Raw genomic sequence first — 26,666 nt, forward strand, 5'->3', positions numbered from 1 at the left:
TGTTCCTTGATCAAAAACCTAAGCTCGGACTGACCTTCTGGCCAATGGTCGGAGCCCTACGTGCCACACATCTGATTCCTGCTGAAACTACAGGTCCTTCTAAAAAAATTAGCATATTGTGATAAAGTTCATTATTTTCTGTAATGTGCTGATAAACATTAGACTTTCATATATTTTAGATTCATTACACACAACTGAAGTAGTTCAAGCCTTTTATTGTTTTAATATTGATGATTTTGGCATACAGCTCATGAAAACCCAAATTCCTATCTCAAAAAATTAGCATATTTCATCCGACCAATAAAAGAAAAGTGTTTTTAATACAAAAAAAGTCAACCTTCAAATAATTATGTTCAGTTATGCACTCAATACTTGGTCGGGAATCCTTTTGCAGAAATGACGGCTTCAATGCGGCGTGGCATGGAGGCAATCAGCCTGTGGCACTGCTGAGGTGTTATGGAGGCCCAGGATGCTTCCATAGCGGCCTTAAGCTCATCCAGAGTGTTGGGTCTTGCGTCTCTCAACTTTCTCTTCCCAATATCCCACAGATTCTCTATGGGGTTCAGGTCAGGAGAGTTGGCAGGCCAATTGAGCCCAGTAATACCATGGTCAGTAAACCATTTACCAGTGGTTTTGGCACTGTGAGCAGGTGCCAGGTCGTGCTGAAAAATGACATCTTCATCTCCATAAAGCTTTTCAGCAGATGGAAGCATGAAGTGCTCCAAAATCTCCTGATAGCTAGCTGCATTGACCCTGCCCTTGATAAAACACAGTGGACCAACACCAGCAGCTGACTGGCACCCCAGACCATCACTGACTGTGGGTACTTGACACTGGACTTCAGGCATTTTGGCATTTCCCTCTCCCCAGTCTTCCTCCAGACTCTGGCACCTTGATTTCCGAATGACATGCAAAATTAGCTTTCATCCGAAAAAAGTACTTTGGACCACGGAGCAACAGTCCAGTGCTGCTTCTCTGTAGCCCAGGTCAGGCGCTTCTGCCGCTGTTTCTGGGGAATGCGGCACCTGTTGCCCATTTCCTGCACACGCCTGTACACGGTGGCTCTGGATGTTTCTACTCCAGACTCAGTCCACTACTTCCGCAGGTCCCCCAAGGTCTGGAATCGGTCCTTCTCCACAATCTTCCTCAGGGTCCGGTCACCTCTTCTCGTTGTGCAGCGTTTTCTGCCACACTTTTTCCTTCCCACAGACTTCCCACTGAGGTGCCTTGATACAGCACTCTGGGAACAGCCTATTCGCTCAGAAATGTCTTTCTGTGTCTTACCCTCTTGCTTGAGGGTGTCAATGATGGCCTTCTGGACAGCAGTCAGGTCGGCAGTCTTACCCATGATTGCGGTTTTGAGGATTGAACCAGGCTGGGAGTTTTTAAAAGCCTCAGGAATCTTTTGCAGGTGTTTAGAGTTAATTAGTTGATTCAGATGATTAGGTTAATAGCTCGTTTAGAGAACCTTTTCATGATATGCAAATTTTTTGAGATAGGAATTTTGGGTTTTCATGAGCTGTATGCCAAAATCATCAATATTAAAACAATAAAAGGCTTGAACTACTTCAGTTGTGTGTAATGAATCTAAAATATATGAAAGTCTAATGTTTATCAGTACATTACAGAAAATAATGAACTTTATCACAATATGCAAATTTTTTTTAGAAGGACCTGTATATTTCTCCAATCTTTGTTATGATTTAAATAAAACCGGTAAATGTCGCTGATCTCACTAAATCTTGTGACAAAAGTAATGGGACACGTTTTATCCTTCTGCTTGTACCCCCTGCTTTTGTTATCAAATGTTGTTTGTATACTCCCACTGTTAGGCTGAGTTCACACAGGCGTTGCGGGAAAAGGTGCGGGTGCGTTGCGGGAACACGCGTGATTTTTCCGAGCGAGTGCAAAACATTGTAATGCGTTTTGCACTTGCGTGAGAAAAATCGGCATGTTTGGTACCCAAATCCGAAAGTTCGGGTTTGGGTTAGGTGCTGGGTGGATTGTATTATTTTCCCTTATAACATGGTTATAAGGGAAAATAATAGCATTCTGAATATAGAATGCATAGTAATATAGCGCTGGAGGGGTTAAAAAAATAAAAAATAATTTAACTCACCTTAATCCACTTGCTCGCGCAGCCCGGCTTCTCCTCTGTCTTCTTTTTTGCTGTGTGCAGGAAAAGGACCTGTGGTGACGTCACTGCGGCCATCACATGGTCCATCACCATGGTAAAAGATCCTGTGATGGACCATGTGATGACCGGAGTGACGTCACCACAGGTCCTTTTCCTGCACACAGCAAAAAAGAAGACAGAAGAGATGCCGGCTGCACGATCAAGTGGATTAAGGTGAGTTAAATTATTTTTTATTTTTTTTAACCCCTCCAGCGCTATTGTACTATGCATTCTGTATTCAGAATGCTATTATTTTCCCTTATAACCATGTTATAAGGGAAAATAATTATGATCGGGTCCCCATCCCGCTCGTCTCCTAGCAACCGTGCGTGAAAATCGCACTGCATCCGCACTTGCTTGCGATTTTCACGCAGCCCCATTCACTTCTATGGGGCCTGCGTTGATAAACGCACAATATAGAGCATGCTGCGATTTTTACGCAACGCACAAGTGATGCGTGAAAATCACCGCTCATGTGCACAGCCCCATAGAAATGAATGGGTCCGGATTCAGTGCGGGTGCAATGCGTTCACCTCACGCATCGCACCCCGCGCGGAATACTCGCCCGTGTGAAAGGGGCCTTAGTGTTAGTTTTATTTTATTCTTTTAGCGTGTTTTTGTTTGATCTGACTATTTATCGTACACAGATCCTGTTCAATGACATGGTTAAAGCACTGGCATGGGATCCACTCTGCAGGACATTGCTGACACCAGCGTATCTGCTATGTTACATCAAGATAGTTCTATACACATGGACACTGACGGCATCACACCAAAAAAAAAAAAAATGCAAGTGTGAAAGTACCCATAAAGGAATATGTTTAAAGAGGAGTATGATGCTTTGAATGCATTTGCTAATATACATGACATTGTCATCAAAGAAGCTGATAAGGGGGAGCGGTGGTTTTATTAGACAGTCATATCTATAAAACTCAAATTTTGAGTCTGTTAGAAGACACTGCCACTTATTCCCCCTTAAAAGCCAATCCGCTCCCTCTCAGCAACAGATGAGTAAATTGTTGCAGGAAGGTCATGATTTAGGCATATTGTCTTAGAAAGAAATGGATTATAATCATTATATCTATGTCCCCTTTCCTGTGACTCCTATTTTTCTTGCACTGCCGAAGGTGCATAAAGGAGGGTTTCCACCCCCCATGAGGCCGATTGTTGCGGGCATTGGGTCGTATTCCAAAAGATTATCGGAGTTTGTGGATTCCCTCCTTCAACCCCTGGTCCCTATGATGCCGGGCTATCTGAAGGACACACGCATGGTTCTGCAATGCTTTGAAATTTTTTAGTGGAAAAGTGAATATCTGTGGGTTTCTGCTGACATTACATCTTTGTCCACTAGCATCCCTCACAATTTGGCTATAGTGGCATTACGGTGGTACTTGGTAACCCATAGCAATTACACAGATATCCTTCAGGATTTTATATGTGAAGTAATCATATTTCTGTTTCAACATAATTATTTTATGTTTAATGGGGATTTTTTTTCTCCAGGTGCCTGGAGTTGCTATGGGGGCAAAGTTCTCACCGTCAATAGCAAATATATTTATGTCCTGGTGGGAGAAACAGTATCTGATCCCATAGAGGAATACCTTCACCCATTGTATCCAATGGTATGGTCGTTATATTGACGATATGTTAATAGTATGGCAAGGTGCGGCGTCTGACATCCACGTTTTTTATGAATATTTAAATGGATGTGTTGGTTCAATCTCACTAACTATCCAAAGTGATCCATTTTTTTGGACCTCTGTCTAAAAGCGGATAGTAACAATGTTTTAACCTATCCACATAGAAAGGAAACTGCAGGGAACACTATACTTTTGGCAACTTCATCCCATCCAACACATGTCATTAGAAATATCCCACGGGGGGGGGGGGGGCATTTCTTTTATTATTATTAAATATAAATATAATAGGTTATTTTAAACCTAAATTATATATAGACGGTGGGGGTGATGCTTTCAGGGGGATGGATTTCAACAGGAAATCCCACCCCTGGGCGGTGCTTTTCCTTTTTTAGCTCCCTGATCCCATCATTCTGTCTCTGGTTGCGCTGCTTTGACAAGCTAGCTCCAGAGTCCTTTTGCGCTTTGACTGAGAGTTTCTCTGTCTTTTGACTGTGATTTCGTCAGCCACTGGTTTTTTCCAGTGTTGTGATGGCTTCTCCTAGAGAGTCAGATCAGCAGCGGAAGTCGTCGGCCAAGAGGAAACACCTGGCCTGTTATGACTGCAACACGCCCTTGGACAACAGTTGCCCCTACTCTAGGTGTGACAGTTGTTGTTCCCGCACCACCACTGAACCCACTATTCAAGATATGTACAAGTGGGTGAAGACGTATGTGGACGACTCCATCAAGGGGGTAGTGGGTTTACTGAATGAGAGGCTACCGATTCCCTCCCAGACTCCGATGGAAGTTGCCACCCCTGCTGACAGACCCACGCCCTTCTCAGTGGGGTCATCTTCCTCTGAAGATGAGGAATCAACTTCGTACTTTTTCCCACCCAAAAAAACGCAGAAGTTATTGAAGTCCATCAGGTCGGGGGACCATGATGTTGACAAAGGGGAGTCTTCCGATCCCGCCGGTCGGACACAGCGTGTCTTCAAGGCGGATAAGACCCTTCTTTCTGTGATACGCTCAGAATGGAGGAAATCGGAAAAAGATCCAGTCCTCACCAGAAAGTTTAAATTGATGTTCCCGATGGCCAAACCCTTGGTGGAATCATGGGGTTCCATTCCCAAGGTGGACATGGCTATAGCCAAATTGTCCAGGCGCACTCTGGTCCCTGCGGACGATGGGTCTAGTCTGCAGGACCCTCTCGATAGGAGGGCAGAGTGCACCCTGAGAAGGAGCTACTCGGCCTCAATGTCTATTGCGGCTACGGAGGTCACTTCCTTTTTGCGTTCCAGGTTGAACCAGATTCAAACGGATGTCGACCAGAGTGTCTCCCGGGACGATATCCTGGCCGCATTTAAATCGGTTAATTTGGCCATGGACTTCTTATGTGACACATCCCAGTTACAACTGAAGTTGGCAGCCAAAACAATGGCCCTAGTGTCGGCTGCCCGAAGACCTTTATGGCTGAAACCCTGGAATGCGGATAACGCTTCTAAATACAATTTGTGTGGGCTCCCCTTTGAGCCGGACCGCCTGTTCGGTTCCGAATTAGACAAGATCATGGAGGGACTCTCCGATAAGAAAGGGAAGAGTCTTCCCCAACAGCCCTTTCGGGGTCGTGGCAGGCAAGATCGCGGAGGCAGATCTGGACAGCAGGCCAGGGCACGTAGAGATTGGGGGGGGGGTAGTCTCGAAGATCCTCGAGACGCTCCCGCAAACCCACCAAGGAGGCAAAACCCTCCCGACTATGGGCCTTTCAGAGGCTCTTGGTTAAACCCTGCTGCCCCTGTCGTTACGCCTCTGGATTTTCCCGTACCCCTCCCCCAGCTTCCCGTGGGGGGACGTCTTTCCCACTTCAAACATGTATGGGCCCAGGAAATTTCAGACTCCTGGGTTCAAAGCATAGTTTCTGACCGTTATCTAATAGATCTCGTTTCTCTCCCCCCAGAAAGATTCATCGCTACTCGAAGTTTTCTGCCTGCCAAACAGAGGATCCTTGAGTCCTATATTCAGGACTACATTTCCAAGGGAGCCCTGGAGGAGGTACCGGCAGGGAAGAGGGGTCTAGGGATTTATTCTCCAGTATTCCTGGTGCCCAAGAAAACAGGAGATCTCCGGATGATCATAGATTTGAGATTTCTCAATCGATTCGTAAGGAGAACCAGGTTCCGGATGGAAACCATAAGGTCAGTCAGCCACATCCTCAACCCTGGAGACGTGATGGCTACTCTGGACCTCAAGGATGCTTCCCTCCACATCCCGATCCACCCCTCCTCTCGGAAATTTCTCAGGATCACGGTCCAGATTTCAGGAGTGCGCAGGTCAGTTTGCCGCCCTCCCTTTCGGAATCTCGTCTGCCCCTCTTATCTTCACCAAGGTGGTAGTGTCGGTGGTGGCAGCTCTGAGACTTCAGGGACTGACCATTGTTCCCTACTTGGACGATTGGTTTCTTCTAGCCTCTTCAGTTCCAATACTTACCCATCATCTTCATGTCGCAATTTCCTTTCTGCTCCGCCTAGGCTGGATGATCAACTGGCAGAAGTCGAATGTGAGCCCATCGACTTCAATCCATTACTTAGGATTCGTGGTCGACTCTCTGGAGATGGCCCTCCAGTTGACGCCAGAAAGAAGAGCGCGGATTCAGGACCTGGCGAGGATCCTTTCAGTCCCACATCGAGTCTCCATCCGGACTCTCATGAAGATACTGGGACTCTTGTCAGCGGCTGCAGATGCAGTCCCTTGGGCTTTATGGCACCTCCGTCCTCTTCAATAGGAGGTCTTAGACAAATGGAACGGCAGCCCTGCGGGGCTAGATTCCCTGTGCTCCCTATCCAACCAAACCAGGAATTCCCTCAGATGGTTGTTCCATCTGCCAGCGGGAAAGTCTATGACCCAACCAGATTGGCTCATATTGACAACAGACACGTCCCTTGTAGGCTGAGGCGCCCATTTAGACGGATCCCCAGTTCGGGGATCTCGGTCTCCTCAGGAGCGGCATCTTTCTTCGAATCTCCGCGAGATGCGCACTATCCGGCTAGCCCTCCTCCACTTCGCCCCTCAGATCCGGGGCAAGGCAGTGAAAGTCCAGTCAGACAACATGACTGCAGTGCTTTATATAAACAAGCAGGGAGGCACAAGATCCTTACCCCTTCTTTCAGAGATCAGGGTAATTCTGCAGTGGGCAGAGCTGAACCTATCCCATCTATCTGCCACTCACATCCGAGGCTCCCTCAACATCATTGCGGATCGCCTAAGTCGCGGCTTACCGACCATGGAGTGGTCACTACATCCGGAGATCTTCAGGCAGTTAGTCCACAAATGGGGCATGCCAGAGGTGGATCTCATGGCAACCAGGTTCAACGCCAAGGTGCAGAGGCTCTGTTCCCTATACAGGGAGGACAACCCACTGGCGATAGATGCTCTGACGATACCGTGGAGGTTCAGGCTGGCTTACATCTTCCCTCCTTTTTCCATGATACCGAGGGTATTGATGAAAATCCGTCAGGATCAGGCCCCGGTAATAGCCATCATACCCAGCTCATTCAGATGAGTCGGGAACAATATTGGAGACTCCCCCCGGAGCAGACCCTGGTGTCGTGGAACACTCATCTCTGCCCAGATTCAACCTGACAGCCTGGAGGTTGATCAGTCCCTTCCCAGAGTGGGAGGGCTCTCTGAGTCGGTCCTGAGAACCCTGTCGCATTCCAGAGCAGAGTCTACGAAGAAGGCCTACTCCCGGATTATGAGGATATTCACGTCATGGTGTAGTTCCAACCAGGTGGCGTCTGCAGATCCGCCCCTTCCTGCGATATTACAGTTCCTTCAGGATGGACTAGATAAAGGTCTCTCCCCATCTACCCTGAAGGTTCAAGTCTTTGCCATCTCGGCCTGTCTCAACAGACCATACTCTCGGGACCCGCTCATCAAACGCTTCCTTAAGGGAGCTGAAAGATTGAAGCCTACAATACTGAAACCCGTTCCCCAATGGGACCTATCAGTAGTTCTCAAGGGGTTAGCATCTCCCCACCTTTGAACCTTTGGAGGAGGCAAACTTTAAATTCTTAACTCTTAAAGTGGTCTTTCTTCTGGCTATAAGCTCAGCCAAGAGAATCTCTGAGCTGCAAGCTTTTTCTGCAATGCATCCATATATCATTTTTTTACAGGACAGAGTCCTTCTGAAATTTTTACCTTATTTTAGACCTAAGGTTCCAACTTTTCAAAATGTTAACCAGGTAATCTCTCTACCTGTGTTATTCTCCACCTCCTCCTCTGATGTTCCAGTTAGACATCCACTGGACATCTCGAGATGCCTCCAGGTCTATGTGGATAGATCCAGGGAGTTCAGGATAGATGAGAACCTCTTCATCCTGTTTGACGGTAAGTCTAAAGGCCGTAAAGCGTCTAAAGCTACTATTAGTCGCTGGGTCAGGGAAGCCATCAGGGAGGCTTTTATGTCCCAATCTTTAGATCCTCCGGAGTTTGTGAGGGCCCATTCTACTAGGGCCGTTGCAACCTCTGTTGCGGAGAGAAGCCTTCTCCCCTTAGAGTTGATCTGTAAGGCGGCTTCCTGGAGCTCTGAATCAACCTTTATCTCTCATTATAGAATAGATGCTAAGGTAGCAGAGTTTTCGGCCTTCGGGCAGACAGTTCTTACTTCTGCCAGGCATGGGGACCCTCCCTAGGGGATTCTTCTTGCTATTGTTGTGGAATCATATATCTAGTATCAAATGTATACTTGCTTGTATTATATCTAACAGTTTGCTTAACAAAATGGCCCCTGAAGTAGCAGCCAGCTCCCTTAATAATCCCTTACTAAACACTTTATGATATTGAAATTGCTGACATAGTGCTGACATTGCTAAAGTATGGAATGATAATGTGATACGTTGTCATGGGACTTAGTAATGTGACAATTAGATCATTAAATTAGCCGAGTCATAAAGTTCCTCTTTTTCTGCTATAAGAAATCATGTAATCTGATTAATAAACAGGACATCTAGCATTGACTTCTCTGTGACAGTCTGTGTGTGATCTCTCACGAGGCGTACGTATGCCAATCATTTTATACCATTCGGAGCAATACATCAACTCTTTCCTGGCTATTGTCAGATCCAGAATCAGAACCATATCACTATCTCCCCATCTGTGCTGCTGGTAGGACGTAAGGGAATCGTTAATTTCTAACGATAATTCGTTTTCACTTAGTCCTAACAGCAGCACACAAATTTTCCCACCCTAAGTACATTCTTGTTATAGACACGGTGGGCTGGGGGGTGATCCCCTCCCTCTATGGGAGCTGGAGTTTTTTCATTGGTTCTTTTCGGCTCATTAAAATTCCGCCGGTCCTACCAGTCCACAGGGGGCAGTTAACCCCATCTGTGCTGCTGTTAGGACTAAGGGAAAACAAATTATCGTTCGAAATTAACGATTATTGTATCAGTTCTCCATTTTTTTTAACCACAGCCAAGATTTCCTTTAAAGGGAATCCGTCACCTGCTTTTAGCATGTTAAGCTGTCACCATTGCCACGTTCACTAAAGTACCTTATTTCTTGCAGTCGTCTTCTTACTTTATTTCGTTTTGTCCTTTTCATAAAAAAGCCCTTTTTCTTATATCCTAATGAAGCTCCAAGGTGCCCAGAGGGGCGTTTTTTTCCTCTCTGGTGCCCAGTGACGCCCCCCTGCAGAGCCCAGCCTGCCTTAATTTGAATCCCAAGAACGCCTCCTGATCCTGAAATAACCTCCCACAGCCCCGGCGAACGGTTCTGCCCCCTCCCCACCTTCTAGAAATGCCCCGTCCTTCTTCCTGTCGGCGGACAGAAATCTTGCGCAGTACCGCCTGCGCGATCATGAACCTCCTCAGGGCAACAGCGCTCAGATTAAGTCACTGGGCTCGGCGCATGCCCAGTGAGACTTTTGAGGCTGTTGCCCTGAGGAGGTTGATGATCGCGCAGGCGGTACTGCGCCTGTGCAAGATTTCTTGCCGCCGACAGGAAGAAGGACGGGGCATTTCTAGAAGGTAGACGATGACGTGGGGAGGGGGCGGAACAGTTTGCTGGGGCTGTGGGAGGTTATTTCAGGATCAGGAGGCATTCTTGGGATTCAAATTAAGGCGGGCTGGGCACTGCAGGGGGGCATCACTGGGCACCAGTGAGGGAAAAAACGCCCCTCTGAGCACCTTGGAGCTTCATTAGCATATAAGAAAAAGGGCTTTTTTTTTTATCAAAAGGACAAAACGAAATAAAGTAAGAAGACTGCAGGAAATAAGGTACTTTAGTGAACGTGGCAATGGTGACAGATTCCCTTTAATGGAGAAGGTTCAACACTAGACAAAGCATTTACTTCTTCCCTCTCCGCCCCCTCATCCTGGGAGAAGTCATCCAATACTTCTTCCACTCTCGGTCCCACATTCTTTTTAACATTGGAATCTTGTGTCTCTTTTTGTCCTGTTCTTGTAGTTACACTTGGGGATTTTAGAAACTGATCGAGTCCAGTGGTTTCTGCCCTATTTTTAAGGACGAGTGGTCCCCTGATTGCCTATTTTGCTTCGGCTCCATTTTTCTAATTTTTTCTCTTTCGTTTCCTTATATATATTTTTTTCCTCTCCCCCCCCCCCCTACTTTCCCACTTCTCCTACTTTATCTTATTTCATAGGGAGTTCCTCCCCTTGTCTTTAATTATACTTTACTCTTCCATCTGGTATTAAAAACAGATTAATAAAAATAAACTAAAAAAAATAAACGGCCAAATCTCACTGGTCTTCCTATGCTATAAAGACAGACCACCACAGTTCTTCCATAGCTAAGGAAACATAAGTCCAGTGACAGGATCAAGGAGAGCACAAAAATCAGGAATTGCAAGAGAAGAACATGCAGATACCTCAAAATCCACAGTGGAGATCGGGAAGTAAATGAAGAAATTGAAGAAGGGTTGGGCTAACTGTGAAAGCAGGAGGGAGCCGAGGAGACACACATAGAAACCACTTCAAACCTTCATTCGGGGACCACCAGAGAGCGGAGAACAGAAGGCGGCAAAATCAGGGAGACCAGAGGGAACAAGCGGATTCCCGGCACACCACATGCCCACGAGACACCGACCAGACATCCAGCACTTCCACCGACCATCAATATGTTCAGCCGGTATGTTGCACTCCCGGCACTCAGGAGCAGCTGCGACATGCGGGCAGGACAGAACACAGCATGGCGGGGTGAGAAGCGAGGGGGGAGGGCGCGATGCAGCACTTCCCTACATCATGCCACTGTAGCCAGGTATTATCTTACTGAAAGAGACCACTGCTATTAGGGAGTACCACTGCCATGAAGGTGGGTACTTGTCTTGTACAATGTTCAGGTAGGTGGAACGTGACACATCCACATGATGCCAGTACCAAAAGGTTACCAGCAAAACATCACACTACATCCACTTGCTTGGTCTTCTTTCCATAGTTCCTCCTGATGCCATCTCTTGCCCTGTGGTCCAGTTTTAATGATCACATGCCCATTGTAGGCGCTTTTTCCAAATGCCCAGGGGTCAGCATACCAGTCTGCAGCAACACAGCAAGCTGCAATGTCCTGCGGGTACTGACTTCTTTCTAACAGACAGCAAGAACTCTTTCCAGCAGTTTGTTCTGCAGGAGTTCCTCTGTAGGATCACACCAGTCAGGCTAGACTTCACTCCAGATGCACATCAATGAGTGGCCCATGTTCCTGTCGTCAGTTCAATGATTGTCCTTCCATGGACCACTCCACTAACCACTACATGCTGGGAACATCCCAAAAGTCCAGACATTTTGGAGATGCTCTGGCCCTTTCATCTAGACATCACAATTTGTCCCTCATCAGTCATTCTCATTTTCCCATTTTTATTTATTTTCCAACACATCAACTTCAAGAATGTCTTTTCACTTGCCTAATATATCTCACCCCTTGACGGGCACCAGTGTCATGGGATAATCAATGTTACTTCACTGTCACAGTGGTTTTACTGTTATATTCGGTCCTTAGTGTTGCTCCACACTGGAGGACAGAAGAACCTATCTAGAGCAAATTCAATATTTTGAACTATGACCTGGGAGGTGGGGGATGACCTGCAATAGAAAAGTCAATGAAACGGACCCATCAAAAACATTTAGCCATCATAACAGTTTACCTATCCCCCCCAAAAGGTGATAAATGCATGATCACTAAGGAGTCCTGAGCCCCCAGCCTGAAGAATATGAATGAAGAGATGACCATGCATGCACATTATTGCTCGATTCAAAGGACTGATGGAGAGAGCTGAGCGTCCTTCCTGACAATAGTCCACTCAGTATAGCAAAGTAAAGAAGCTTTTATGTTCTAGTGATCAGTGGGGGTCCCAGCCATCATACCTTTATCACCTATCCTCTGAATACACCATAATGTTTGCTGTGGGATCTTTTTCGAGTGAGACACCAAGCTTAGGGTGCTGTCACAGGTTTTAAGTGTTTTTACAGTAAAAACACCAGCTTTAGATGTTAGCTAAAGGTCTATGGCAGGGTACTGAACTGGCGGACCGTGGTTGCCAGTTGTCCGGACCCCTGCATGTCCTACATTAACTGTATCTGCACCCTGAGGACACAGATCCGGTTGATTATTATGTAAAGCAGGGAGCCGTCAGCCCACCATTCCCCTGCTGTCCGCTAGGAGTCATATCAGGGGGCGAGTAAAGGGGGCATAACTGTGTGTGGCGGCCATCTAAGGGGCCTACTGTGGGGGCACTTAGAGGCATTACTCGGTGTGGAGCGCCACCTAAGGAGACATCACACCAAACTTCCAAAAAACAAAGTCTGATCAGCTAAGAGAGGCCATTGGCCTCACTAACTAGGACAACGTCCTCGGGAGTAGGAATGCATCCACAAAATGGGATTTTATTTTTTTTAAAGATCCTAAACTCTAAGGCCTTTCACACGAGCAAGTTTTCCGTGCGGGTGCAATGCGTGACGTGAATGAATAGCACCCACACTGAATCCTGACTCATTTATTTCAATGGGTCTGTGTACATGTGTTTACCTTCACTCATCAGTTCTGCGTTGTGTGAAAAATGTAGCATGTTCTATACTCTGCATTTTTCACGCAGACCTGGCCCTATAGAAGTGAATGGGGCTTCAGTGAAAAACGCATTGCATCCGGAAGTCCGGATGCAATGCGTTTTTCACTGATGTTTGCCAAGAGATGTTGTATGTAAACCTTCAGTGTTTTTTAACAGGCGTGTAAAAAACGCATCAAAACGCATTGCACCCGCGTGGAAAAAACTGAACACAATCGCAGACAAAACTGACTGAACTTGCTTGCAAAATGGTGCGAGTTTCACTGAACGCACCCTGAGCAAATCCGTATCGTTTGTGTGAAAGAGGCCAAATTGTGAGAGGTACATACCGTATGACAGTGATGGCGAACCTATGGCACGGGTGCCATAGGCGGCACTCCGAGCCCTCTCTGCGGGCACTCGCGCCTTGGAAAAATCTATGGCGTACCAATATGCTTTAGACTTTTCCTGCCATTCATCAGCACAGGACGCACTATGAACAGCACAGGCAGCGCACTGAAAGCTGTTATAGCTAAATGATAAAGTACATGGAAGATATACTATATTGGTATTCAGGTTAAATTGCCGTGTTGGCACTTTGCGATAAATAAGTGGGTATTTGGTTGCAGTTTGGGCACTCTGTCTCTAAAAGGTTCACCATCACTGCCGTATGAGAATAAAAGGACGAGAAACAAGAAAAAAAAAAAACAATGTGGATAAATAGAAATGTAAATGGAACAATGAACAAAAAGAAAGCATTAAACTTACTAAAACAGGAAGATCGCAAGAAAGCATTGAAAAACTAGAAGGAAAAATATAGAATATATAAAAAACACATAAAAGCAACCAAACTGGAGACGAGAGATACATTGCCCTAAAATGTTCAATTATGTAAATGGCAAAAGTTTAAACCTGAAATTGTTGGCCCCTTAAAAGAGTGATGAGGGGGGAGTTGCAGAGAGTGATGAGGAGAAAGCAAAGCTATTAAATATTTTTTTCTTCACTATATTCAGTGAGGAACATGAACAGTCAAATGAAATGCAGAGCGTCAAAGTAACCTCATTAAACGTGGCCTGTCTGACTCAGGAAAAAGTTTAGCTGCATCTTAAAAAGGTGATAGATAAAAAATAGACAAATCACCGGAACCAGATGGCATACACCACTCGTATACTAAGAGAATTAAGTAATGTCATAGACAGACCTTTATGTCTGATATTTAAGGACTCTATATTGACAGGAAGTGTTCCACAGGATTGGTGCTAATATTCAAAAAGGGGTCAAAAGCAGAGCCAGGAAACTATAGATTGGTAAATTTAACATCTGTTGTGGGTAAACTGTTTGAGGGTTTTCTACTTTTTTCGTATTTTGGTGCCTCACAACCTGGAATTAACATGGATTGTTTGAGGATTTGCATCATTTAATTTACAGAACATTTAAAGATTTTTTTTTAATTTTTTTTATTGTGAAGCAAGCAACAAATAGGACAAAATAACAGAAAAAGTCAATGTGAATAACTATTCACCCCCCTAAAGTCAATACTTTGTATAGCCACCTTTTGAGGTAATGACAGCTCCAAGTCGTTTTGGATAAATCTCTATGAGCTTGCCACTGGGATTTTTGCCCATTCCTCCTTGCGAAACTGCTCCAGCTCCTTCAAGTTGGATGGTTTGCACTTGTGAACAGCAATCGTTAAGTCTGACCACAGATTTTCTATTGGATTGAGATCTGGGTTTTGACTAGGCCATTCCAACATATTTACGTGTTTCCCCTTAAACCACTCAAGTGTTGCTTTAGCCGTGCGTTTGGGGTCATTGTCCTGCTGGAAGGTGAACCTCTGTCCTAGCCTCAAATCACACACAGAATAGTACAGGTTTTGCTCAAGAACATCCCTGTATTTAGCACCATCCATCTTTGCCTCAATTCTGACAAGTTTCGCAGTCTAGCTGCTGAAAAACATCCCCACAGCATGATGCTGCTACCACCATGTCTCACTGTGGTGTTCTTTGGGTGATGTGATGTGTTGGGATTGTGTCAGACAGAGTTTTCTTTGATGGCCGAAAAGTTCAATTTTAGACTAATCAGACCAGAGCACCTTCCTCCATACATTTTGGTAGTCTCCCACGTGTTTTTAGCTGAAAGTAATGGCTTTCTTCTGGCCACTCTATAGAGCATACGGCTTATTGTCATCCTATGTACAGATACTCCGGTCTCTGCAGCTCCTCCAGGGTTACCTTAGGTCTCTGTGCTGCCTCTCTGATTAATGCCCTCCTTGCCCGGTCTTTAGAGTTTTGGTAGGCGGCCATCTCTTGGTAGGTTTGTTGTTGTGCCATGTTCTTTCCATTTGGTTATGAGAGATTTGATGGTGCTCCTGGGGATCATCAAAGATTAAGATATTTTTATAACCTAACCCTGGCTTGTACTTCTCAACAACATTTTCCCTTGCTTGTTTGGAGAGTTCCTTGGTCTTCATGGCAGTGTTTGGTTAGTGATGCTCTTGCTTAGGTGTTGAAGCCTCTGGGGCCTTTCAAAAAAAGGTGTGTATATGTAATGACAGATCATGTGACACTTAGATTGCACACAGGTGGACATCATTTCACTAATTATGTGACTTCTGAAGGTAATTGGTTGCACCAGAGCTTTTTATGGGCTTCCCAACAGAGGCTGAATGCATATGCACATGTAAATTTTCTGTTTTCTATTTCTAAACAATAGTTTTATGTATATATTTTTCTCATTTCACCAACTTAGACTATTGTGTTCTGATCCATCACAAAATTCAGATTAACAAAACATTGAACTTAAGGCTGTAATGAAAAAAGTCAAGGGGCAGAATACTTTTGCAAGGATATATATCTCACACACACACTCTACAGGGGACAGTATACATACTACAGATGGATCTGGATAGATTAGAGTCTTGGACAGATACGTGGCAGACGACAAATGTAAGGTTATGCACATGGGAAAGGAATAATGCAAGTCATCCGTACATACTAAATGGTAAAACACTGACATGGAAAAGGAAGGACCTAGGAATTTTAGTGATCATCAAACTAAGCTGTAGAAACCAGTGTCAGGCAGTTGCTGCCAAGGCCAATAAGATAATGGTTTGCATCAAAAAGGGCATAGATGCCAGTGATGAGAACAAAATGCTACCACTTTACAAATCACTGGTCAGACACCACATGGAGGACTGTGTACAGTTCTGGGCTCCTGTGAACAAGGCAGACATAGTGCTGGAGAGGGTTCAGAGGAGGCCAACTAAAGTAATAACTGGAATGGGGCAACTACAGTACCCTGAAAGATTATCAACATTAGGGTTATTCACTTTAGAAAAAAAAAAGACAACTGAGGGGAGACCTAATAACCATGTATAAATATATCAGGGGGCAGTACAGAGATCTCTCCCATCATCTATTTATCCCCAGGACTGTGACGAGGTGACATCCTCTGGGTCTGGAGAAAATAAGGCTTGTACACTAACATAGAAGAGGATTCTTTACAGTAAGAGCAGAGAGACTATGGAACTCTCTGCCTGAGGTGGTGGTGATGGTGAGTACAATAGAAGAGTTCAAGAGGGGCCTGGATGTGTTTCTGGAGTGTAATATTACTGGTTATAGATTTCTGGAAAAGGGTTGTTGATCCAGGGAGTTATTCTAATTGGAGTCAGGAATAAAATTTTATTCCACTAAATTTAGGAAAAATTGTCTACCTTTTTTTTTGCCTTCCCCTGGATGGACACAAACTGTTCTACATTTAAGGGGGACTCTTAAGGGATCACCCTGCTGTGAGTGGGCACTTAGAAGTTTCATACTGTGTGGAGAGGCACCAAGGAGGAATTGCAATGTGTCAGGCACCAAAGGATCACACTGCTGTGAGAGGGCACTAAAGGTATATTATACTGAGGGGCATCATTGTTAGGTGGCAGAAAAGGGATTAGGGGGAAATTACATGTGTGGGTTATTGTGGAAAAAATGGTGCCATCCCTCTAATTTTTTTTTTCTCTTGCAGCTCAGATATTCATCCTACAGCAGACCTAGGTATGTGTACCCTTACAAAAAGTACTTGAGTACCCCTGGTCAATGGGAAACATGAAATGCAGGACATACAAGTCTGTTTTTTCTTGCCCGTGGTGTTTTTGTTGATTTTTTCTGTTTTTACTTTTTTTATTCCCCCTTTGAAAAATGCAGCATGCTGGAGCTCTTCACTTTTAACACCACCTTCTCGATAAGGAAAAAACGGCATGAAGAAAACAGTGGTAACTCCCTGGCTCCAATTTATAGTAATGTGTCTGTACGAAAAATCTATCTGCCGAGCATTTACGGTTTCCACACTTGCCTCTACAAACCAACCCCTGTGTTGAGATAAGGGGCAGATTGTATTATATGCCATTTTGCACCCAAATTGTGACAATTCTAAAAAAACAAATATATCTGTAATCCAACCAATATGCAGTAAGGCATCAAAGAAAAGTGTCTGTCCCTGCACCAGATATAGCCTCTGATAAATCTGCTGCAGGTCTAGATGACCGATCTAAGTTTACGCCATTTTTGTTAAGGGCACTGTGTGCAAAACCTGGCAGAAAAAAACAAGTGATTATTTTGTCATTTTTAGGGGGTAGCAAAACATATCTGCAGGGTCCCTTTGCTTACATCTGTTCTAAACTAGGACAGCCCCGATACGCTTTCCTAGGAACCCAGAGTTGACAGTACGCAGGTGAAACATACCGAAAATATTAAAAACACAAACAGGATTTAGAAGGGCGCAATTTATTTCTGTACATTTCACTTTTACTCCCGAGCCATGAGTTTCTGCTTCTTCAGCTTCTTTTGAGAGATCTACAAGACAAAAATGGCAAGTGTCACTTTTAGGAAAGAAACAATAAAACTACACTACTATTGACATTAGTTTTTCACAATTACAAGCCCATCTACCAATGCCTCTGCAGTGTGGAGAACACATACACATTTTTTTTCATGATTTTTGTATGAAGGGGTAAACCCATTTGGGATTGCAATACAGTGGGATTTATATCTGATATACAGACTTTGTTTATTCCCATGATGTGCTACATCCTTGGCTTTGTACTGACAATATGTATGTTGATGTCATATTTATATTTTGTCAAGTACTTCCTGCTGTTTTCTCAAATAAAAATAGGTTAAAAAAAAGCCTCTTAAAAGGTTGGAACTAAATACAGTATTGTATAGTGTACTGAAGTGAACAAAACACTGCAGCTACCACCAGCTCCACAACACAATGGACAGGTGTATTTCTTCTGCTGAAGCTACTGCAAAACAGCTGACCGGCAGGGGTGCACGCTCTCTGACCTCTGCACATTTGATATTGATGGACTCAGGATCAAGATCTCAGACACCTCCTTTAATGAGGACCTGTCCACTCCTGACAGACATGTCCGGTTTAGTAACTAATTGCACCTGTCAAAACCACCTTTAACTTTTAGCAGGAACAAAGGAATGGCACAGCAGTCATAATTATACGGCTTCTATTCTTGTTATTTCATATGAAATGCAAGTAGTTACTAAAACTGACACGTCAGGAGAGGCGACAGCAAAATTTTCCACTTAGATGGACCCTTTTGTCTGTGTGACAATTGCACAGCTTGGTGAACCTGCACTCTGGAGTTGCTCAGAACATAATAGTTGTTTTCACGGTTATTCCAAAGGTGTCCTAAGATAGTCATCATTGCAACTCCGACAGAAAGCCTCTACACAGTGATCCTCCTCCATAACCTGTAATATCTGAAAGAGCCGCCATACTTCACCCTGGTTAGAGAGCCTCAGTATACTGACCTGGGAACAAAAGCCAGGCACAGCTGACATTACAGTGGGGGGGCACCATATAGACAAATACCAGACAACTCAGTGAAGCAGTGCCAATTGAGGAAAGTGCCCACACTTAAGCCATTAGTGACCAAGCATTTTTTTACCTAATTTTTCCATCAACATAGCTATATGACGGCTTTTTTTTTTTTACAGAATGAGCTCCCTACCTTTAAACCGCTTAGATGCAGTGGTCGCTATTGTTTGTAGCATCTAAGGGAGTATGACCTGGATCGGCACTTCTGCCTGTCGAGGCCTTTAGAGCACAAGCCCAGTGCTCCATGGGAGACCCGTTCAGCACTTAGACCAGGGATGCCCAACCTGCGGTCCTCCAACTGTTGCAAAACTAACTCCCAGCATGCCCAGACAGCCTACAGCTATCAGCAGAGCACAAGTTGTAGTTTTACAACAGCTGGAGGGCAGCAGGTTGAGCATCCCTGACTAGACCACCATATAAAAGGAGGGGCCTAGCCTAAGGCCAGTTTGTGAACAAAGTAAAACTTATTGGTGCCACTAACAGGTTAAAAAGTTTGAGCAAGTCCTCTTTAGGCTGGATGAGCTACCAGGAAAATTATGAATGCCACTGCTAATGTTACTGGAGTACAAGATATGAACTCCAGCAATACAAGAAAACCACTCATGAAAGCTACAGTACCCAGTTGTTCCTTCAGTGCTATAGGCAGTGAATGGAGCTATAGGGTGCATTCTCAACTGACAATCCAAACTCCTCCTCATCAGTCTTGCAGCTAGTGGTGGAGCAGGAGTCTCCTGTTATGGGCAATCCAGCAGTCGGTCCCCCACCAATTTAGCATCCCACACCTAACCAGTAGATCGGCACATAATTCTGCCAGAACACCCCTTTAACATGGAGGCAATTCTACATCTGCCCCATCCCAGTAACGGAACACCTTGGCAGCGTAAAGCACAAAACCCAAGATCACCTTTTTCTTTTGAGCAACTTCCTCCTCTGGTTTGGGGACGATCTGCTCCTTTTCGGTCAGAATCATCTCAATGTGGCAGGGGGAGCTCATGTAAGGGTTGATGCGACCGTGAGCGCGGTAGGTTCGCCTGCGCATCTTGGGGGCCTTGTTCACCTGAATGTGCTCGATGACCAGAGAATCAACATCCAAACCCTGGGAATCAAAAGGAACATGAACAAACACTCAGCATTATTTATCTATATACACATACATCTATGCATCTCCAATATGAGGACAGAAACAAAATAAAAAATAAATAAATGATGAAATGAATGAATACTGGAGGCTCAGAACAAAGATTGGTTTCATGTTTCATTCCAAAGGTGTCCTAAGATGGTCATCATTGCCACCAGTATTCACACATTGTGCAGTTTACAGGAGTGCCCTGTGTGAATGGAGTACTAGTGCGATCACAGCTCCTTTCACTGTAAGGGTACCTGCACACCAGTACAGACATCAAAACAGAAAATCTGAGCTTTTTTCGTGTGGATTTGTGCGTTTCCAAACCAAAAACCTTTTTGGTGCGGATACAATGCGGTTTTGCAGCAGATCTTACCCTTGTAATAAAAAGGGTGAAATCTGCACACAAAAAGAAGAAGTCGCACAAACAATTTCAAAAACCACATATTTGTGGTACATGATATTTGTCTCATCTCATAATTTGCAGTTACTGTATTAGGGCTCATACACACAACCATATGTATTTCTTGGTCCACAAAAAATATGGATGACGTCCGTGTGCATTCTGTATTTTGCAGAACGGAACAGCTGTCCCCTAAAAGAACAGTACTATACTTGTCCATAATGCGGACAATAGGACATTTTTTTTTTACGGAACGGACATACGGAAACAGAATGCACACAGATTACCTTCCGTATTTGTTGTGGATCCACTGAAATGAATGGTTCCACATACAGTCCACAAAAAAAAAAAGAAAGAAAGATTTTTAAAATAAAACACATACGAGAATCCTTGTAGAAAAATGCATCTGATCCGTACAGTGTGCAGGTACTCTAAATGGGACTGTTCCACAGAAGTGAAGAGAGCACAGGGTTCTAAGCGAACACTACCGCTCCATTCACACAGGGGGCTTAGGAGACATCCATTTCTTTTTTTTATTGGCGGGAACCCCAGCAATTAAAAGTTTATTTGGGTGGGAAAAAAATAAAAATAAAGTTGTTCATGGTCTAATCCTTATAATTAAGACTGGTATGTTGGCCACAGCCAGAAAAGATGTAAAGCACGATCTACCTTCAGTTCTGCATTGCTCTCTGCGTTCTTTAACATGTGCAGGAGGAATTCTGCGCTTTTCTTGGGCCAACGTCCCTGTGTCCAGTCCCACTGCTTGGCCTGCAAGAAAAATAAGAAAATAAGCTAAAATCCTTATGGATATAAACTGTCACCACACCATTAAAAGCAGCAGTCACCAAACCAAGGACTACTCAAAACTCCACCAGCATGAACTCTTGGGCACCACAATGACAGTTTGATCTATTACCTGGGAGTCTACACACTCAGTATGAAGATTCTTAAAGGGAACCTGTCACCGGGATTTTGGGTATAGAGCCGAGGACATGGGTTGCTAGCACATCTGCAATACCCAGTCCCCATAGCTCTGTGTGCTTTTATTGTGTAAAAATTTTTTATTTGATACATATGGAAATTAGTCTGATATGAGTGCAGCGCCGGCCCGCATCCTCAGAACCTCCTCCTTGCTTCCCGACGTCAGAAAGCTAGAGTGCCGTAATCTCGCGATGCTCGAGCTAGCGCATGCACAGTGTCGTCAGTTGTTGCTTCCCTGTGCTGGCATCAGCCTCAGGGAACGAACTGCACATGCGCTAGCTCGCGCATCGCGAGATTAAGGCGCTTTAGCTTTCTGACGTCAGGGAGCAAGGAGGAGATTCTAAGGATGCGGGGCGGTGCTGGGCTCCTTCACGCTGGACTCATCTGAGGGACAGGACTCAGGTTAATTTGCATATGTATCTTTTTTTTTAACACAAAAAGCTCATGGGGACTGGGTATTGCGGATGTGCTAGCGGCGATCTAGCAACCCATGTCCTCAGCTCTATACACAATTCCGGTGACAGGTTCCCTTTAACAAGTGGCAGTACCATCAGAACAACCCTTATCCACATAGCTAATACAGGGGGTCTCATCTCAGGAACCCATACCCACCCCCCCATGAGTTACATGAGGGGGGTCAGCAACCTCTGGCATGTCAGCTGTTGTGAAACTACAACTCCCAGCATGCTTCATTCACATATATGGTACTTCTAAGAACAGCAAAGAAAGTGTGCATGCCGGGAATTGTAGATCCACCACAGTAGTGAAGTGCCAGAGGCTGTAGTCCCCTGGATAACAGTCATCTATTCACTTGAACATGAGCCATGTTATACCACTTTTCTCCTGTGAAACCGTCTTCTGCTAATCACTATTAGGGGTCAAGAAATGGGGTTGGCAAGAAACAAACCAGGTGCATTAAACTTTGAGGGTATGGCCCCATGGCAAACTATCTTGCAGTTTTTGAAGCCAAAAATCAGATGTCGATCATAAAAGGAGAGAAAGTATAAAAGGACAGATAAGACTTCTGTTTTGATACCACTGGTTTTGTCTCCCAAAACTGCATCAGGAATCCTTAAACTAAAACAAAATAGAGCAGATATGTTCTCTGTATGGTGAACTACTGAAGAGCTGTTCTTTGACCACTACATACATATATACTGCTGAGAAGTTACCTGGACAAAATGCTAAGGTTCTGCGACTCGGTGGCCCCTTATGTGACCAGGGCACAGCTTTACAGACCTGCCCCCAGACTGCATTTAAAAGGGGTGTCCGGTTCTCCTATATTGATGACCTATCTTCAGGATGGTCATCAATATCAGATCGACGGGTGTCCGACTCCCACGGAGAGAAGGTGTAATTACATCTCCCCCGCACCATTCATTTAAATTCTGGTTAACAGAATTGGACAGACGCTGTAATTACACCTGCCTAGGGCAAGCAAGTAAACAGTGAAGGGAACACAGCTTGTATTAGCGCTGCATTCTCTTCATACCAGCAGTCAGGCCCCCACCAATCTGACATTGAAGATAGGTCGGCAATATACGAAACCAGAAAAACCCTTTAAAAAGGGGCTGTCCGGGTTCAGAGCTGAACCCGGACATACCTCCATTTTCACCCTGGCAGCCCCCCCCCCCCTGACTTGAGCATCGGAGCAGTTCATGCTCCGATGCTATCCTTTGCCCTGTGCTAAATCTCACAGGGCAAAGGCATTTTCAAGAGTTCCGATGACGTACCGGGCTCTCCATGGGGCTGCCAGGAAGCCTGGTGACGTTATCGGCACTGATGGGCGGGCTTTAGCCCTGCCCTAGCCAGTAAAACGGCTAGGGCAGCGCTAAAGCCCGTCCATCAGAGCCAGTAAACATCACCGAACACACTGCCGGGTGGAAGCTTCCACCCGGCAGTGTGTTGTTGTAAACAGAAGAGCCTGTGCCCTGCGCGATCTAGCACAGGGCAAGAGAGCGCATCGGAGCATGAGATGCTCCAATGCCAACATCAGAGGGGCTGCCTGAGTGAAACTATGGTATGTCCAGGTTCAGCTCTAAACCCAGGAAACCCCTTTAAATATGAGAAAAAAAAAGAGCAAACACTAAACTAGTGTACAACATTTAGTAAAATTTCCTGGAGTTGCTCAGAACATAATGGTTGTTTTCATGGTTATTCCAAAGGTGTCCTAAGATAGTCATCATTGCAACTCCGATAGAAAGCCTCTACACGGGGATCCTCCTCCACAATACATCACACTGATTAACAAGCTGCAGCATACTGACCTGGGCACAACGGCCAACACCTCCATTGTAACGACGGAAGGGAACGCACTGCTTCTTCAGAGTGACATCTTTTAAGTATTTGGTGGCCTTGCGGATGTGCATGCCCTTAATAGCTTGAGCAGTCTCCCGAGTGTTCTGAGAAAACAAACAAGACAGATCACACCCAATCCAGAAGGACATCCCTAAAAGGCCCTTTACATGGGCCAAGAATCTTAAAGATAATTGGTAATGTGCGTTCATAGGACGATTATCTGGGGGTGTAAATGTACCGCTGATTAACCGATGAAGTTTGCCAGCACCCGATTATGCTGCACAAACACGATCTGCTGTCGGCAAACAGCGGGTCTGTATGGGGACCAGCAATGGCAGAGATTACTCCTCCCCAAACAATGGAGGAGATCACTGCATGTAACAGCAGCGGTCTCCTCCACCAGTGAGCATCAGATTCTTGGGAAGGAACAGTTCATTCCCAATAAGGGTCCATTCACGCGCCCGTAAGTGTTTTGCGAATGTCTGATGTGCGATCCGCAATTTGCGGACCGCACATCAGACACTAATAGAAAATGCCTTTTCCGGTCCACAATTGCGGACAAGAATAGGACATGTTCTATTTTTTTCAGGAACGAAATTGCGGATCCCGAAAATGCGGATGCGGATCCAGGAAATGTGGATTTGCATCCGTTCCAGCCCAATTGAAAGTGAATAGGTCCGCAAATTGCGGAACGAATGCGGACCCAAATTACGGACCCTAATCTGTTGCTGTATCGTCTCGTGTAAAGGGACCTTAAAGGGGTATCCCCATCTCAGACAATGGGGGCATATCATATTGTCTAACAGATGTCCCTACAGTTCTATACTGCAGACCTGTGGGCATAGAACAAAATAGGGGCAGTGCATTCAAATCCACAGTTTTTGCAGCGTGTATGCCTCAGTGTAGAGCGCAGGATCTTACGTCTATGGGGCTGAGAAATTCATACGCCATTCCTCTAAAGGGGTTCAGTGACTAAACACACACAATGGGGGAATTTTACCAACGCTGCTGCAGTTTCCAAGCATGCACCTGGTAACTCTGAAGACCTATTTTCCTAAGGCTACTTTCACACTTGCGGCAGAGTGATCCGGTAATCTGCATGCAAATGGACAGCATTTGTAGACGGAGCCGTCTCACAAATGCGTTGCAAGAACGGATCCGTCTCTCCGTTTTTCATATGAACAAACAGATCCGTTTCTATTTTTTTTTCACATTTATACTAGTCTGTGCATGCGCAGACTGGAAGGATGGATCCGGCATTCCAGTATTTTTAGTTCTGGATCCGGCACTAATACATTTCAATGTAAATTAATGCTGGATCCAGCATTCCAGCAACTGATCTGGAATTTTGGACTGAGAGAATACCGCAGCATGCGCCGGTATTATCTCCGTCCAAAACGCCGGTCAGTGACTGAACTGAAGACATCCTGAACAGATTACTCTCCATTCAGAATGCATGGGGATAAAACTGAGCAGTTATTTTCCGTTACTGAGCCCCTAGGACGGAACTCAGCGCCGGAAAAGAATAACGCTAGTGTGAAAGTGCCCTAACACAGCATGCATAGTTGTCACCCCCCATAGAAAGACTGCACTGAGGTCTATGATTTGGGGCCTGATCTAAGGCTGGACACACACGACAGCTGCTTATTCCCATTCGCCCACTGAAATAAACCTCCAGGCTGGGCATGCATGTTGATTCGGGTTTTGGGGGTCAAGAGAAATAGCTTCTGGCCTTTGCTTACCTTAAAGTGCACTCGCAGGTTGGACCCCCGGGCCTTGCATGCTGCAGGAGAACACAGATAAAGTTTTTGATTACTCCAGCAGCCCTCAGGCAGTGTGAAACTACAACTCCCAGCATGCTCACAGGCTGAACAAGAATTATTTCACTACTGTGCAACACATACGGCATCGAAGACGACAGGACTTACATTTTGTGGGGTTTTCCGGGTCAAGTGAGTAGCGGACCATTTTCAGAGATTACCTGGTAGAAAGAAACCACGTTATTATTGCACCGTCAGGAGTGCAGCTGGGAGCCCCCAGGACGGATCACAGCCGCTCAGACCTGAGAGTGTTTTCATCCTTAATTCCAAAGGTGTCCTAAGTAGTCATCACAGCGGCTATAAAAACCTACCCCGTAACAGGAGGGACACTAAGCACTCACCCCCCCATATTTGTCATGGTACAGTCCCAGAAGACAGCATTCTACTACCAAGGACCTGAACAAGTAGAGAATACGAGGGGGCCTACTGCTAGGACTATAAATAAGAGCCTGCCAGTATGGACACTTGGTACATCCCAGCTACCTAGCGTCCGCCATCAGCCTCAACCACCGCAGAAGGTGGCGGGGGGTGACGGGCTCACTGTCAACCATGACACCCGGAGCACAGGCCACATCCCCAGCTTACCCTGCGGCCTCTGCCCGACGCACACACTCGCCTCATACAGCTCCATCCCGCACCTGGACATAATACTCAAAGACCCCAGCAACAACCACCGCCACCCGGGACAGGATGGCGGAGATAGAAAGCGGATTACACCGCAAAGTCCCAAAGCCGGTCTCGTCAGCCATGTCTCACTCACCTCAGGCCGCGCAGGAAGAGGGCTGGCAAAGCATTCTGGGAGCGGTATGACGGCTCCAAATCTCGCGAGAGCGGTATTGAACGTGAAATGCGGCGGCCATCTTGCCAACCACTGTGCCAACCGACCGCCATGCAGTAGCTGGATGATGGTTGGGGTTGTTTTTGCCGCACCGAAAACAGTCGCCGCGACTTCCTGATGCAGTTATTTTCTGTCTTTTCGTTGCTAATTCAAATTTCGCTTAGTTTCCAATTGTTGTCTGGTTGGCATGGTGGTTGCCACGGTGTCCGCCCCTTTTCACGTGCAGTCGTTTTATATTCCCGGCATTCCAAGAGCCATAACTTTTTTATTTTTCCATTTACACAGCTATAGGAGAGAATGTTTTTTGCGGGACAAGTTGTACTTTCTGACGACACCAGTTAATATTGCATACAATGTAGTGGGAAGCAGGAAAAAATGCAATTCTGCCATTGTTTTTTGGGGATTTGTCTTTACCGTGTCCACTATCTGGTTAAAATGATTTAGTTTCTGTGTCTGTTCCGTTTTTTGGCAGCCCA

At 45.4% G+C, this 26,666-nt stretch overlaps 1 protein-coding gene and 4 non-coding genes across 5 annotated transcripts; all 5 read right to left on the bottom strand.

Moving 5' to 3' along the window:
- Positions 1-17,600: 17,600 nt before the first annotated feature.
- On the bottom strand, positions 17,601-26,159 carry RPL17 (ribosomal protein L17). Its single transcript, XM_044276325.1, has 7 exons — positions 26,113-26,159; positions 25,461-25,513; positions 25,275-25,315; positions 23,502-23,636; positions 20,923-21,021; positions 19,632-19,823; positions 17,601-17,685 (listed from the first exon to the last, which is right to left on the bottom strand). Exons 2-7 carry the CDS (start codon positions 25,498-25,500, stop codon positions 17,638-17,640), a joined length of 555 nt encoding a protein of 184 aa, XP_044132260.1. The 5' UTR covers positions 25,501-25,513; positions 26,113-26,159; the 3' UTR covers positions 17,601-17,637.
- LOC122925272 lies at positions 18,492-18,559 on the bottom strand. The gene has a single exon (XR_006387586.1). It is a non-coding gene; the product is annotated as a small nucleolar RNA SNORD58 (small nucleolar RNA).
- LOC122925273 lies at positions 19,953-20,019 on the bottom strand. Its single transcript, XR_006387587.1, has one exon. It is a non-coding gene; the product is annotated as a small nucleolar RNA SNORD58 (small nucleolar RNA).
- LOC122925271 lies at positions 23,358-23,425 on the bottom strand. The gene has a single exon (XR_006387585.1). It is a non-coding gene; the product is annotated as a small nucleolar RNA SNORD58 (small nucleolar RNA).
- Positions 25,584-25,649, bottom strand: LOC122925274. Its single transcript, XR_006387588.1, has one exon. It is a non-coding gene; the product is annotated as a small nucleolar RNA SNORD58 (small nucleolar RNA).
- Positions 26,160-26,666: the final 507 nt, after the last annotated feature.

Source organism: Bufo gargarizans, chromosome 1 (genome assembly GCF_014858855.1).
Source record: "Bufo gargarizans isolate SCDJY-AF-19 chromosome 1, ASM1485885v1, whole genome shotgun sequence".
NCBI lineage: Eukaryota > Metazoa > Chordata > Amphibia > Anura > Bufonidae > Bufo > Bufo gargarizans.